This window comes from Nelusetta ayraudi, unplaced genomic scaffold (assembly GCF_046127955.1).
Source record: "Nelusetta ayraudi isolate G7.1 ecotype Tasmania unplaced genomic scaffold, CSIRO-AGI_Nayr_v1 ptg000256l, whole genome shotgun sequence".
Classification (NCBI taxonomy): Eukaryota; Metazoa; Chordata; class Actinopteri; order Tetraodontiformes; family Monacanthidae; genus Nelusetta; species Nelusetta ayraudi.
Genome location: NW_027466305.1, coordinates 27,501 through 41,516, shown reverse-complemented (window position 1 = coordinate 41,516; position 14,016 = coordinate 27,501). Strand labels below are relative to the sequence as shown.

Sequence of the window (14,016 nt, the reverse complement as noted above, 5' to 3'; positions counted from 1 at the left end):
CCTATTCCAATTTTAAAGTGTGGTTTTAATTTTAGGCGTGATTATACACAGCAAGAAGGTTGTGGATTTGATTCCCAGGGTCTCCTGGGGCCTTTCTGTGTGGAGCTCATGTTCTCCCAGTGTCTACTGGGTTCCCTCCAGGTTCTGCCAGTGTCTGCTAGGTTCTCTCCAGGTTCTGCCAGTGTATACTGGGTCCCTCCAGGGTTCTGCCAGTGTCCGCTAGGTTCTCTCCAGGTTCTCCCAGTGTATACTGGGTTCTCTCCAGGTTCTGCCAGTGTCTGCTGGGTCCCTCCAGGTTCTCTGATTCCTCCCACACTCCAAAATGATGTGAGGTGAATTGGTAACATTCAGTTGACCAGGTGTGTGTGTGTGTGTGTGTGTGTGTGTGTGTGTGTGTGTGTGTGTGTGTGTGTGTGTGTGCGCGTGCGTTTGAATGGTTGTTTGTCTTTGCCTTTCAGTTGGGAGAGGCTCCTGTGACTGTGTGCATTTGTGCAGATTTACAATCACAGTTGTGTCATTTTTGTTTGTCTAAAGGTGTTTGGTCCACAAACATTCTTCTGTTTGTACTCACAAGATAGTTAAAAACCAGTCGGACTGCAGTGTTGTGTGATTGAGTTGCATAACAATCCTCAAGGAGCCTTGAGGCTTCAGAGGCTCCAGGGGTGGCGACATTGCTGCTTTAGCAGCGGTGGTCTGAGTTGGAACTCCAGCGGGTGTTTGAAGAAACAGAAATAATCACATAAAATGTCACAACAACAGAACATATACAGCGCAACGACAGAAATCGTGGTTAAGATTGGTGAGCAACCTCACGAGTGACGTCACGTCGATTCACAACCAGGAGGAGCCTGAACTCTGGTAGTTCAGGTTAGAACTGCGACTCATTGGGTCCTTTTAAACCGAGCAGGAACTGGTTCAATATTGGAGCTGGTGCTTGACTGAACACCGGTCGTTTGTGTTTCCACCCCGGAAGCACCAGCTCCAGATGCTCAAAACCAGTGCCATCAAGGTGCCATCAAGGTCATCAGCAACCTGGGCACTCGGTACCTCACCAAGCTGCACTATAGCAGCAAGACAGAAACCCTTGACCTTCAGTGTCCAGACAGGTGCCTATAAATGAAATGAAAACAACAACAACAACAACAACAACAACAATAGGCTTGAGCAAAGTAAATGTACAGAAGCAAGAAGACTGCAAGTGGGTCAATGGTCTACTTTCATGGCAAGCAATCAGGAAACTGTGACATAAACCCTGAAAGCACGTCTCTTAGACAGGATCCAGTTCAAGTGGATCTGCGGGATGTGACGACGCCTAGTGGCCAGTCCTTACACCTGCAACAACCTCTGTGGAATCCAGTCGCTTTGTCTGAAATGGTTTGAAATGTAGCTCCATTTTTTGTTTTGTTTTGTACAAACTGAAAGAAATTCATATCGGCAAATGATCGCACCTGTTGCTGAAATCAATCACGAGACGGGTTTTGACAGAATACTTAATTCCAATCGATCCGACTTCCTGAACATTTAAGGCAACATTAAGAACTTTGAAGAACAGTGAAACCGTCAGTCACATATCATGAGTTAATTCTAACTAAAATTGCCTTCTACTGATTCCTCTAGGTGTCAGAAAGAGCTTTGAAATGTCAAATGAACGTGCTTCGTCATGGTGTTGTGACGTCACTCCCCTCTGAGTCAGACGTCCACTCGCGGTTTCTCCACTTTTGGAGAAAACTCTGCCACCGTCGAGAAACTTCGTCCGACGAAGTGACGACGACACCGGAAACCAAAGCTGCGCTCGCGGCTCTCATTGGCGAACGAAGATGTGGGCGGAGACGTTAAGGGCCGAGAAACTGGCGGAAACTTCTGGAACTGATCGGAGTGACCTTCACAATAAGAGGGCGGAGCTCTCGATTTGCCGCCGCAGTCAGTGTCCGTGGATGGCAGAGTGTCTTATTTTGAAAATGAAAATGAAACGGAAGTTATGCTTGGCTTGCGCGTGTTCTAGAAAGAGCCAGAGAGAGGGCGCGCTCCTGTACTTAAGAGCGGCCTGAGAGAGCGGAGGAGACAGAATCCGCAGAAGATCCAGAGGGAGAACATCAGCTGTCATCTTCTCAACACCAACTTGTAAGTAAAACCTTTATTTTTGAACTGTGCAGCGTGGTGGTATTCTCTCGTGAGAATTTAGAAGAATCCTCAAGCGGAGTTAACCCTCTAATATTCAAGTTTTGCTATCAATTATTGTGTACATTGTGCAACTTTTTTTTCTTTTTTTTTTTTTTTTAAAGAAAGAGAACTTTAATTCTATTTTACCTCACAGAAAACAATCTGTTGTTTCATTTTGTTGACGGTGAGTTTTGATGTTGGCTTGTTTTGTCTTTCAGTGAAAATGACTGGAAAAAAAGGAGTCGCCATTGGCATCGACCTGGGCACCACCTACTCCTGCGTCGGCGTGTTCCAGCACGGAAAGGTGGAAATCATCGCCAACGACCAGGGCAACAGGACCACGCCCAGCTACGTGGCCTTCACCGACACCGAGAGGCTGGTTGGCGACGCAGCCAAGAACCAGGTGGCCCTGAACCCCACCAACACTGTGTTTGACGCCAAGAGACTGATAGGAAGAAAGCTGGACGAGCCTGTGGTCCAGGCTGACATGAAGCTGTGGCCCTTCAAGGTGGTGGGACACGGCGGAAAGCCAAAGATCCAGGTGGAATACAAGGGGGAGCAAAAGGAGTTCCATCCCGAGGAGATCTCCTCCATGGTTCTGGTGAAGATGAAGGAGATCGCCGAAGCCTACCTCGGTCAAAAAGTGTCCCAGGCAGTGGTCACCGTCCCGGCTTACTTTAACGACTCTCAGCGCCAGGCGACCAAAGACGCAGGCGTCATCGCCGGACTGAACGTGATGAGGATCATCAACGAGCCCACGGCGGCCGCCATCGCTTACGGCATGGACCAAGGCAAGTCGGGAGAGCGTAAAGTTCTGATCTTCGACCTGGGCGGAGGCACCTTCGACGTGTCCGTCCTGGCCATCGAGGACGGAATCTTTGAGGTCAAGTCCACTGCCGGTGACACTCACCTGGGCGGGGAAGACTTTGACAACCGCATGGTCAAGCACTTTGTGGACGAATTCAAAAGGAAGCACAAGAAGGACATCAGCGCCAACAAGAGATCCTTGAGGAGGCTGCGGACGGCCTGCGAGAGGGCCAAGCGGACCCTGTCCTCCAGCACGCAGGCCAGCATCGAGATCGACTCTCTGTTTGAAGGCATCGACTTCTACACCTCCATCACCAGGGCCCGCTTTGAGGAACTGTGCTCTGACCTGTTCAGGGGAACGCTGGAGCCTGTGGAGCAAGCGCTGAAGGACGCCAAACTGGACAAGGCCAGCATCGAGGAAATTGTCCTGGTTGGAGGCTCCACCCGGATCCCAAAAATCCAGAAGTTGCTGCAGGGTTTCTTCAACAACAAGGAGCTGAACAAGAGTATTAACCCAGATGAGGCGGTGGCTTACGGCGCTGCCGTCCAAGCCGCCATCCTGTCTGGGGACACTTCCGGTAACGTATCGGACCTTCTTCTCCTGGACGTGGCTCCTCTGTCTCTGGGAATCGAGACGGCCGGAGGGGTAATGACGCCCCTGATCAAACGCAACTCCACCATCCCCACCAAGCAAAGCCAGACCTTCACCACCTATTCTGACAACCAGCCAGGCGTTCTCATCCAAGTCTTTGAAGGAGAACGAGCCATGACCAAAGACAACAACCTGCTGGGGAAGTTTGAGCTGGCAGGGATCCCACCTGCGCCGCGAGGGGTCCCGCAGATCGACGTCACCTTTGACGTGGACGCCAACGGAATCCTCAACGTGTCTGCCGTGGACAAAAGCACGGGCAAGGAGAACAAGATCACCATCACCAACGACAAGGGCCGACTGAGCAAAGAGGAGATCGAGAGGATGGTGAGCGACGCTGAGAAGTACAAAGACGAGGACATCGCCCAGAAGGAGAAGATCGGTGCCAAGAACTCCCTGGAGTCCTACGTCTTCCAAGTGAGGAGCAGCGTGCAGGATGAGAAGCTGAAGGACAAGATCAGCGAGGAGGAAAGGAAGACGGTGGTCGACAAGTGCGACGAGGCCATTGCGTGGTTGGAGAACAATCACCTGGCCGACAAAGAAGAGTTCCATGACAAACAGAAAGAGGTGGAGAAGGTCTTCAGTCCAATCATCAGCAAGCTCTACCAGGGAGGAATGCCAGCTGGAGACCCTGGAAGGCAGTCGCAGTGCGGCTCCCAGGGGCCCACCATCGAGGAGGTCGACTAGATACACGTCATACACGCTGCAGATTCTTTCATTGAAAAACATGTCAACTCAAAAATCAGACTATTCTATTAGTCCTAGTGGGGGAGTCACTTTTTTAAAGAATTTCTTTAGAATTGTCCTAAATCTTGCACATTTATGTCACGTAAAAAAAAAAAAAAAAAAAATCTACTGTACAACTGTCATGTTTGTCCGTTATTTGACCACTTCTGTTTGTTGTCTATGTTAATAAAAATGTACTTTTATTTTATTCCGTTTCCGACTGTGGTTTCATTTCGTGTGCATGTACCAGTTTAGTAACTGTCACCAGGCCGACGCAGAACTCTACAGTGCCTACAGATTCCTCTAGGAAAAAAATACTGCCAGCTTGAAGATGTTTTCTACTGCTCACCATTCATTAGCCGTCCGTGGTTTTACCGTGATGCCTAAAATAGTAAAAGCACTGAGCAATAGACGCCACCAGATGTCAGGATTTCTTCAACCAACTCTTGTTTATTGAATAAGATGAGTCTTTCCTGTCCCCTGACTGTCTCCCCACCTCTTGACATCATTCAGATCAGACTGTCTCTGACGCCATGCTCGGGTGGTTGTTGCCCTGACGTCGGTTATCATCACGCCGACACGTTGTCTCGTCCTCTGGGCCACAATACAGGGGACATTGGGCTACGTTGCGGCATGTGAATCCTTGCCAGTAAAATAAATAAATAAAATAATTAAACCAAGCCTCGGAGCCGTTGAAAACGAGATAATGAGCGTTATCTAGGTCGACTTATTTTTATCATTTATACTCGGGCGGAAATCTCGCAGGAAATAAAAGTTAACGGTTTCCGGTCAGCGCTTGAGTCCCGCCCCACCAGACTGTGCCATCTTGTATTTAGCAAGAACAAAAAAAAAAAAAAAAACCGCTGTCGGGAACAAGTCCAAGCGCAGGATGGGGCGGATAAATTAAAGGGTTTTTTAAAAGGAGGTGGTTCTTCTTTGCGAAAGGTACAGCGTGGCTGGACAGTATGGTCTGAGGTGGAGCACCGCGGAGAAACAGAAAGCCACACCCCGCATCACTGGAGCTAACCCTACCGTTAGCCTCGGAGGCTAGCGCTGCTAAGCTAGCCAATTAGCCACCGAGGCTAGTCATCCAGTGAGGGAGCAAGCGCTCCAGATCAGCGAGCTCTGTGTTTATTTCCGGCCATTTCCCTGAAAAAAAAAAATTCTCCTCCTCTTGCTGCTGCCGTCCAGCTCGGAAACCCTTTGGCCGCCCTGTCTTCCACCGGACCCGGCGGACATGAGCCCCTCAGCGTCCCGCTGACCGCCCGCCGGACGAGACCCGCCGGGCTATGAGGATTGCGGCTCGCTAGCTCCCAGGCTAACTGTTGTTTTTCGTTGCGGAGCGGAAACACAAGAAGTGGCGGTGAGTGAACTTCGTGTTCGAGTTGCTATTTTACTCATTCATATGACACACACAAAAAAAATCAAAAAAATCCGCATCATGCATTTGGTCGATTCATTGATTTTTATTTCATTTCTTACGCGGCTGGTTCTAATCCCACTCGGCTGCTGTCGTGTCACACACAGCCCGAGATCAAGGAGAGCAATGAAAGGGCAGTGAAAGCTATCAACAACCCGGGAATACCAGTGTGCTCGGCTAATCGCGTTATTAAAGCGGTGTTATACATCGACGTGTAAGATTCAACTGTGTTGCGACGGGCTTGAGTTCACGGCGCGACTGTTGTCCGCCAAATGGAACCCTTTCCCCGGCGTTCGAGGGGCACAAAGCAGCGACAGAACTCCTGTAGGTTCTCCTGCAGACCCACCAGTGGGCACACAAACCATCTTCACAGAGGAACAACGGTTCATCAAGCTCCTGCATGTTCGACAGGCTGAAGTTGTGTTGTTGTTGTTGTGACAGTTGAGGTTATAATGCGGAGGATTCTGGTTGTTGTTATGTGTATGCTTCTGGCTAGTCACAGATTTAAAAGTCCAATGATTTCCTGTGTGTGTGTGTGTGTGTGTGTGTGTGTGTGTGTGTGTGTGTGTGTGTGTGTGTGTGTGTGTGTGTGTGTTTAAAGTTTCAAAGTTTGTGTTGACACATTAATTTGGGTCACGCCAACACCCAGACGTGTGTGTTGGCTGATGAGTAACCTCCATTTGACCCTGTTGTTGTTGTTGTTGTTGTTCAACCACAAACAGAAGCATGATTATTTATTTCCCTGTGCGTGTCGGGATTCTGCACACACATTGATCGTCTCAGTGAGTTCATGTCAAACTGATCCGATAGATCTTGGTGCTGGTGAACGTGGTGCGGGTCAGGATGGGAAGTGGAGATGCGCTGCCGAGCGGCGTTCCTTCTGACTGGCCCTGCTGGCGTCTTCACATATTTTCCACTCAGGAAGTGGCACTAATGGGCTTCCCTTTTTGTTCTGCGCTATATGTGTGACAAGCAAACCCTGGAAAAATGCACATCACAAGATAGTGTCTCATTTTTGAAGAATGCTGATGGGCTTCTGTGGTTTTGGTTTTTCTGAGTCTCTTTTCTTTCTTTCTTTTTTGTGTGTCGATCAACAGAAGTGACATGATTCATAAATGTGGTCTCTGACCAAAAGTGTTGGGGCAGCCAGAGTGGCCCCGTTTGCTCCAGTTTGAGATGAGTGGAGTGTTTGACGCTGCGCAGACGTTTATTTTCGCACTTCCTGTGGACCTGGAGAGCTGCGGGCGGCACTTCCTGTCCAGCAATCTCCCTGCTTTTCAACTGCTGGCGGTCCACTCGGTCGGGATGAAACATTTAAGTAATGGGTAAAGTCTCCCTTGACACACACACACACACCGCTAGTAGCTGCGTTTCCAAAATAAAAGCGATATTTCTAAGATTTCGACAAAGTCCAGTTGCGATTTGCAGGCGTTTTCCATTGAAAGGTGTGAAGCACATAAGCCGGAACCTTTGGTCGACTCTCGTCCCGTGAGACGCCACCATCAGGAGGATGCAGGTACAAAACATTGGGTCATAAATCTGCATTTAGATGTCGTTTGCTGTCCAGAATGGTTGCTCTATAAATATTTCATCTCCTCCTCCGTCCAATCACAAACGCTCCATTTTCACTGGTCAGTCAACTGGTCACGTGACCCCGTACGTCACGCCCGCTCACGTGTCAATGTGAACAAAGTGTTTCCATGACACTTTAGTGATATTCCTCTGTGTGGATACGTGTGATAAACCACCTGATGAGAGCATCAAAACCTTTGAGTCACATCTGAGAGGTTTTTCCCAGTGCAGCTGTTTCCACCACCAGGTTTTATCATGGCCATATTCAGGTTTTGCACAATTCTCGGGGTGATGGAAACACTGTGTGTGTGTGTGTGTGTGTGTGTGTGTGTGTGTGTGTGTGTGTGTGTGTGTGTGTGTGTGTGTGTGTGTGTGTGTGTGTGTGTGTGTGTGTGTGTGTGTGTGTGTGTGTGTGTGTGCTGTGAGCAGGGACCAGTGTGGAGGCGGTCACATGACCTCTTCCTGCTGGTGTGACAACGAGTTGTTTTAACTCTGAATGTCTTCTTTTATTTTGTACACTGTGAACTCGTCGTTTTTGACTTGCTTCCTGTTAACTGTTGCTAGGCAGATCATCTGCCCTGATAAATTCCTGCATCGTTAACGCAGACGGTTGAATTTCCCAAAGTGTTCACGAGCCCTTGACCCCGCCCACCCCACACTGACCCATGTCTCTCTCCCCACCCCCCCTCAGGCCCTGGCCATGCCCTCGAGTGTTCGGGCGGGCAATCTGAAGGACCCCGACGTGGCCGACCTCTTCTGCAAAGATGACCCGGAGAAGCTGTTCGCCGATCTGCGAGAAATCGGACACGGCAGCTTCGGCGCCGTTTACTTTGTGAGTCCTCACCTGCACACACACACACACACACACACACACGCACGTACACACCTGTGTGGACCTTCTTCCAGCAGTGTATCTGCTGTGTGTGTGTTTTTATTCTTTTTCACGTAACCCCAACTGGTCTCCTCCAGTCATGCTTGATGCTGTGAGCCACTGTGAACACATTTCAAGGATCAGCCCTCTGAGACCCCCCCCACCACCATCACCACCACCACCACCACCACCACCCCAGACTGGCAGAGGGCGCCATACACTGCTTCTTGCACATCCCAGAAAGATGTGAAGCTGCTCTTCTGTGGTCTGTGATGACAAGAAGAGACTTGAAGATGTGGAGTGGCCCCTCCTTCTGGTCCCTCTGCATCCTGCTGGCCCCTCTGAGGTTCAGTTCTTGTGCTCCAGACGGACCTGGTCCTCCTCCTGCAGGCCTCCTGGTCCACTCAGTCCTCAGGAGGAGATCCTCTTTCCTTCGGGCTGTGGGGGTATTTCGTCTTGATCCACGATGCTGCCTGGGCTCTCTGCTCTCCCCTGGATCTCCTGCGGAGTACCGTCGTTCTCCCCTTCTCCTCTCGTTAACATGGAACTGGGTGACCCCGATTCCAGGACGGCCGCCCTGATCAGCATCTCAAAGCAGCAACGCAACTCATTTCCTGTCAACATCAGGGGAGGCGGGGCACAAAGTTATCTTGGATTCTGTAATTTCAACCCCAACTTCCAAAACTTCTAACCTTCTGTCTCCAAAATGACAGCGGTTGGATTCATCGTCGGGTGTAAGGTGTCATTGACTCCTTTTTGTGTGTCTGTGTGTTGTTGTTGTGCATCAGGCCCGCGATGTGCGGAGCAACGAGGTGGTGGCCATCAAGAAGATGTCCTACAGCGGCAAGCAGACCAACGAGGTGACAACACTGCATTTCCTGTCACACTGTGACTGTTGTGTTGTGTTGTGTTGTGGCTGCAGTTGACACTTGTGGCTCTGCTGTGTGTAGAAATGGCAGGACATCATCAAAGAGGTGAAGTTCCTGCAGAAGCTCCGTCACCCCAACACCATCGAGTACCGCGGCTGCTACCTGAGGGAGCACACGGCCTGGGTGGGTGTTGTTACCGTCACACAGCGCACAACAACAACAACAAGAAAGTTCCACTTGTAGCCGTTGGGACGAAACACGTGGCTCAGCCTCACCACTTCCTGCACTGACCTGTGTGTGTGTGTGTGTGTGTGTGTGTGTGTGTGTGTGTGTGTGTGTGTGTGTGTGTGTGTGTGTGTGTGTGTGTGTGTTCCTCAGCTGGTGATGGAGTACTGCCTGGGCTCCGCCTCCGACCTGCTGGAAGGTCAGAACCGGATCTCACTCTGCTTCCAAGTCCACACCCAAAGTCGTTCAGAGGCTCACTGACTCCTCTTCCTCCTCTTCCTCTTTCTTCTCCTTCTTCTCCTTTTTCTTTTTCAGTTCACAAAAAGCCTCTCCAAGAAATAGAAATTGCTGCTATTACCCATGGTGCACTGCAGGGATTGGCGTACCTCCACTCCCACAACATGATTCACAGGTGAGGAGGCTTCACGTCTCCACTTTGTCAGTCGCACTCCGGTTGTTGTTGTTGTTGTTTCTCTTGTTGACTGTCAGTCCCGCCTGTGGTCACGTGACCCCACCCCCCCACCGACCCCCGCGGCGCTCTAACCTGTCTGACCCTCCGCAGGGACGTGAAGGCGGGCAACATCCTGCTGACGGAGCCCGGGCAGGTCAAGCTGGGTGACTTTGGCTCCGCCTCCATCGTGGCGCCGGCCAACTCCTTCGTGGGAACGCCGTACTGGTGAGCTGCGCCCCCTAGTGGCACTTTGCGTGGTGTTCCCATGAGTTGACGCGTTGCTGTGTGCCGCTCCAGGATGGCCCCCGAGGTGATCCTGGCCATGGACGAGGGCCAGTACGACGGCAAGGTGGACGTCTGGTCGCTGGGAATCACCTCCATCGAGCTGGGTAACTACTGGAGGTGGTGGTGGAGGAGGTGGAGGAGGAGGTGGTGGTGGTGGAGAAGGTGGAGGTGGGGGTGGTGCTGATGTTAATGGTGCGTTGTGTGTCTGCAGCGGAGAGGAAGCCGCCGCTCTTCAACATGAACGCCATGAGTGCCTTATACCACATTGCTCAGAACGAGAGTCCCGTCCTGCAGTCCAACCACTGGTGAGCGCCGCTGCTTCCCCGCTTCCTACTTCCTGTACAGGGACTTCTCTCTATTTCAACACATATGCTGTGTCTCAGTTCAGGCTCTGCATCCTTGAAGTGCGCATTTTGAAAGGAAGTTGCGTCACAGCACTGCGTGAAGGCTCCTCCCACTTCCCAAGGGTGCTTAGGACGCTCAAGATGCGTCCTGGGAATGCGTCCTCGTTTTAGCCCATTCCAAGGCTGCACCGCTACTGTCCTTCACCTCCTGCTGTATCCCAGGATGCTTTGCTCTGCTGCTGCAAAGCATCCTGGGATCCTGGGAAGTCTGAGGCTGAAATTAGCGCCATCTACTGGCAAAGACACCACATATAAATTTAAGTATTGAAGTTTCACATCAAATCTTCAGTTTTCAACGCAGGGTTTTTACTGATTTGAACATCCAACGCCATCGTTAGCTGGCGAACCAATGGTTAGCTTGATGCTATGAAAACGTCACTTCCGGGGTTGGCCAGCAGGGGGGAGAACGGTGGTGACGCAACCAGGAAATACGGCGAAGGCTAGACCGTCCCGTGTGGTTACCGGGGAGGCGGGGTTTGGGTCGGTCCTTCTGGGCCGGGTCCTTGGGAGGACGCTTCCTTCAGACGGAGGACACTCAGTTTGAAGGATGCAGAGCCTGAATTGAGACACTGCCATAGTGACTTAAAAAGCCTTTTGGACGCCACCTTCTGGCGCTGTCGATGACGTCATGGTGGTCGTGTTGTGAAAACGTCCCATCAGCACGTGGTGATAAATGGATTCATAACTGAATATATAAATAAAACCACAGACATTTAAATAATAATAATAATTTACACATGTACATGTATTATATTGTTCAGCTTGTCTCACCTTTTCTACCTTGGGTCTGCGTGAGCACAGTGCATGATGGGATATATTGTCGTGGTGTTGCCTGAGTGATGTCATGGAACTGAACCTTCCCGCGCAGGTCCGACTCCTTCCGCAACTTTGTGGACTCCTGCCTCCAGAAGATTCCCCAGGACCGGCCTACCTCGGACGTGCTGCTCAATGTGAGGGCGGAGTCACTCTAGCACACACACTCAGCTACACACACACACACACACACACACACACACACACACACACACCTACCTCCTCCTCCTCCTCCTCCTCACCTGCTCTCCCCTGCAGCATCGCTTCCTGTGCCGCGAGCGCCCGCTGACGGTGATCATGGACCTGATCGCTCGGACCAAGGACGCCGTGCGGGAGCTGGACAACCTGCAGTACCGCAAGATGAAGAAGATCCTGTTCCAGGAGACGCAGCAGAACGGGCCGGTGTCGGAGGGAGGCGAGGACGAGGAGGTGGGTGGAAGGGGAAGACCTGAGCACGGTGTTGGGGGGGGGGGGGTGAGTTTACGCAGGCGTACGACAGAGTCCATCGTCCAGGCCAAGTGTTTTTCTTTGCTGCATCATGAAAAAATATCTCGCTCGTATAGTCGATGTCTTCAGTTCCTGTCTGCAGTGGAGGACTAATGGCATGAGAAGCTTTGTCCTGGTGGTGTGTACAGATCAGCTGGTGTGCCTGAGCTGTCAAACACCTTCTGAATAAAAGAATTAAAAAGCATTCACAGCCACTCAAATAATGCTCAATATGATGATCAGACTGGAGGTGTAGGAATCGAGCCCAACCAAACCAGATCATCAGAACAGCTCAATATCAAGCCAGGTATTAGTGGATACAGACACCATGAGTGACCTGTGTGTGTGTGTGTGTGTGTGTGTGTGTGTGCCAGGAGGTGGAGCAGTACCTGCTGCGCACCGGCACCGTCAACAGCATGGAGAGCTCCCAGTCGGTGCCCAGTATGTCCATCTCGGCCAGCTCCCAGAGCAGCTCGGTCAACAGCCTGGCCGACGCCTCGGACGACAGCAGCAGCGAGATGGCCATGATGCAGGAGGGCGAGCACACCGTCACCTCCAACAGCTCCATCATCCACCGGCCCCTGGTGAGAGAGGCGCCGCAGCTCCCCGGTGCCCCCTAGTGGCAGGTCTGAGTATTAACTCCTGCTCCTGCTCCTCCTGCTGCTCCTCAGGGTCAGGACAACATCTATGACGACCCCTACCAGCCAGAGATGGACCAACCACAGGCGCCCTCTGCTGGCCGCCGCCGGGCCTACTACCGCAACCGGGACCACTTTGCCACCATCAGGACCGCCTCACTGGTGAGTCAATCAATCAATCAATCAATCAATCAATCAATCAGCTTTGATTTGTAAAGCACTACAATCACAACCAAAGGCGTTGGGATTTACACAATCAAAGAGAGAAAAACAGCTGATCTCTGTGCATATGTGTATATATATGTGATATATATATATATATATATCTATACATGTATACCTGTATGTGAACCTGGATCTCCTCCCTGTCCGTCCTGCAGGTGACCCGGCAGATCCAGGAGCACGAGCAGGGCTCGGCGCTGCGCGAGCAGATGTCGGGCTACAAGCGCATGAGGCGGCAGCACCAGAAGCAGCTGATGGGCCTGGAGAACAAGCTGAAGGCGGAGATGGACGAGCACCAGCTGAAGCTGGACAAGGAGCTGGAGAACCAGAGGAACAGCTTCTCCACCGAGGCCGACAAGCTGGCCAAGAAGCACCAGGCCATCCTGGAGAAGGAGGTGAGCCCAGTGAGCTCAGTGGCTCGTCAGCTGACCTGCCCGGGTCTGACCGCCTGGCCGTCTTCCTCCGTGTCCTCCTGCAGACCAAAGCGGCACTGGCAGAGGAGAAGAAGTTCCAGCAGCACATCCTGGGCCAGCAGAAGAAGGAGCTGACCAGCCTGCTGGACTCGCAGAAGCGGCAGTACCGCCAGCGGAAGGAGCAGCTGAAGGAGGTAACGACCCCGAGTGCGACCGCCGCTCCGGCCGGGCCACAGGACCGTGCACCATTCACCCTCTCCACCTCCTCCACCAGGAGCTCAACGAGAACCAGTCCACCCCCAAGCGGGAGAAGCAGGAGTGGCTGGGGCGCCAGAAGGAGTGCCTGCAGCAGATGCAGGCGGAGGAGGAGGCCAGCCTGCTGCGGCGCCAGCGCCAGTACTACGAGCTGCAGTGCCGCCAGTACAAGAGGAAGATGCTGCTGGCTCGACACAACCTGGAGCAGGACCTGCTGAGAGAGGTACCGGGGGGGCGCTGGAGAGGGTCCGGGGACCAGGGGGGGAGCGGAGCCAAATCAGTGTCTTTGAAGCCCCACCAGGGTGTTGAGCTCTTAGAACCACCCAGAACCACCCAGAACCACCAGGGTGTTGAGCTCCAAGAACCAGGGTCTGCGAGGGCCTCTCCACATGCATGTTTTTGGAGTGTGGGAGGAAGCTGGAGAACATGGAGGGAACCCAGCAGACACGTGGAGAACATTCAAACTGTATCAGCTGTATTTCAATATCAGCTCAACACCCTGGTGGTTCTGGATGGTTCTGGGTGGTTCTAAGAGCTAAACACCACCAGTCAAACAGTCCCCCTCACTCCCCTGTACTGGGGCTTTAGGGGTCAGGGACCAGGAGCAGGTGCACCGGTCTGAAACCTTCTCCTCCCCCTGCAGGACCTGAACAAGAAGCAGACCCAGAAGGACCTGGAGTGCGCCATGCTGCTGCGGCACCACGAGTCCACGCAGGAGCTGGAGTTCCGGCAGCTGGGCTCGGTGCAGCG

The 14,016-nt window shown here is 52.1% G+C and overlaps 2 protein-coding genes across 3 annotated transcripts in view; both read left to right on the top strand.

The window, feature by feature from the left end:
* Nucleotides 1–1,976: 1,976 nt before the first annotated feature.
* On the top strand, nucleotides 1,977–4,550 carry LOC142882310 (heat shock 70 kDa protein 1-like). Its single transcript, XM_076016986.1, has 2 exons — nucleotides 1,977–2,121; nucleotides 2,379–4,550. The coding sequence occupies exon 2, from the start codon at nucleotides 2,384–2,386 to the stop codon at nucleotides 4,301–4,303; it is 1,920 nt and encodes a 639-aa protein (XP_075873101.1). The 5' UTR covers nucleotides 1,977–2,121; nucleotides 2,379–2,383; the 3' UTR covers nucleotides 4,304–4,550.
* Nucleotides 4,551–5,135: 585 nt separating this feature from the next.
* Nucleotides 5,136–14,016, top strand: part of taok2a (TAO kinase 2a) — a 14,644-nt gene continuing 5,763 nt past the window's right edge. The window contains exons 1-17 of one of the 2 annotated variants that reach the window (XM_076017010.1): nucleotides 5,136–5,705; nucleotides 8,026–8,166; nucleotides 8,994–9,065; nucleotides 9,156–9,257; nucleotides 9,453–9,498; nucleotides 9,615–9,711; nucleotides 9,862–9,975; nucleotides 10,048–10,139; nucleotides 10,247–10,340; nucleotides 11,308–11,389; nucleotides 11,511–11,681; nucleotides 12,113–12,322; nucleotides 12,410–12,538; nucleotides 12,757–12,993; nucleotides 13,077–13,205; nucleotides 13,286–13,489; nucleotides 13,910–14,016. The exon at nucleotides 13,910–14,016 is cut by the window's right edge and continues 133 nt beyond it. In XM_076017010.1, the coding sequence (XP_075873125.1) occupies nucleotides 8,035–8,166; nucleotides 8,994–9,065; nucleotides 9,156–9,257; nucleotides 9,453–9,498; nucleotides 9,615–9,711; nucleotides 9,862–9,975; nucleotides 10,048–10,139; nucleotides 10,247–10,340; nucleotides 11,308–11,389; nucleotides 11,511–11,681; nucleotides 12,113–12,322; nucleotides 12,410–12,538; nucleotides 12,757–12,993; nucleotides 13,077–13,205; nucleotides 13,286–13,489; nucleotides 13,910–14,016 (2,018 nt within the window). In that variant the 5' untranslated portion in view covers nucleotides 5,136–5,705; nucleotides 8,026–8,034. The remainder of the gene's footprint in view (nucleotides 5,706–8,025; nucleotides 8,167–8,993; nucleotides 9,066–9,155; nucleotides 9,258–9,452; nucleotides 9,499–9,614; nucleotides 9,712–9,861; nucleotides 9,976–10,047; nucleotides 10,140–10,246; nucleotides 10,341–11,307; nucleotides 11,390–11,510; nucleotides 11,682–12,112; nucleotides 12,323–12,409; nucleotides 12,539–12,756; nucleotides 12,994–13,076; nucleotides 13,206–13,285; nucleotides 13,490–13,909) is intronic. The other variant, XM_076017009.1, reaches the window with a different exon arrangement.

Bases quoted from the DNA above. Each gene is read 5' to 3' on its own strand.
- LOC142882310 (XM_076016986.1), top strand. From the start codon at position 2,384: ATGACTGGAAAAAAAGGAGTCGCCATTGGCATCGACCTGGGCACCACC.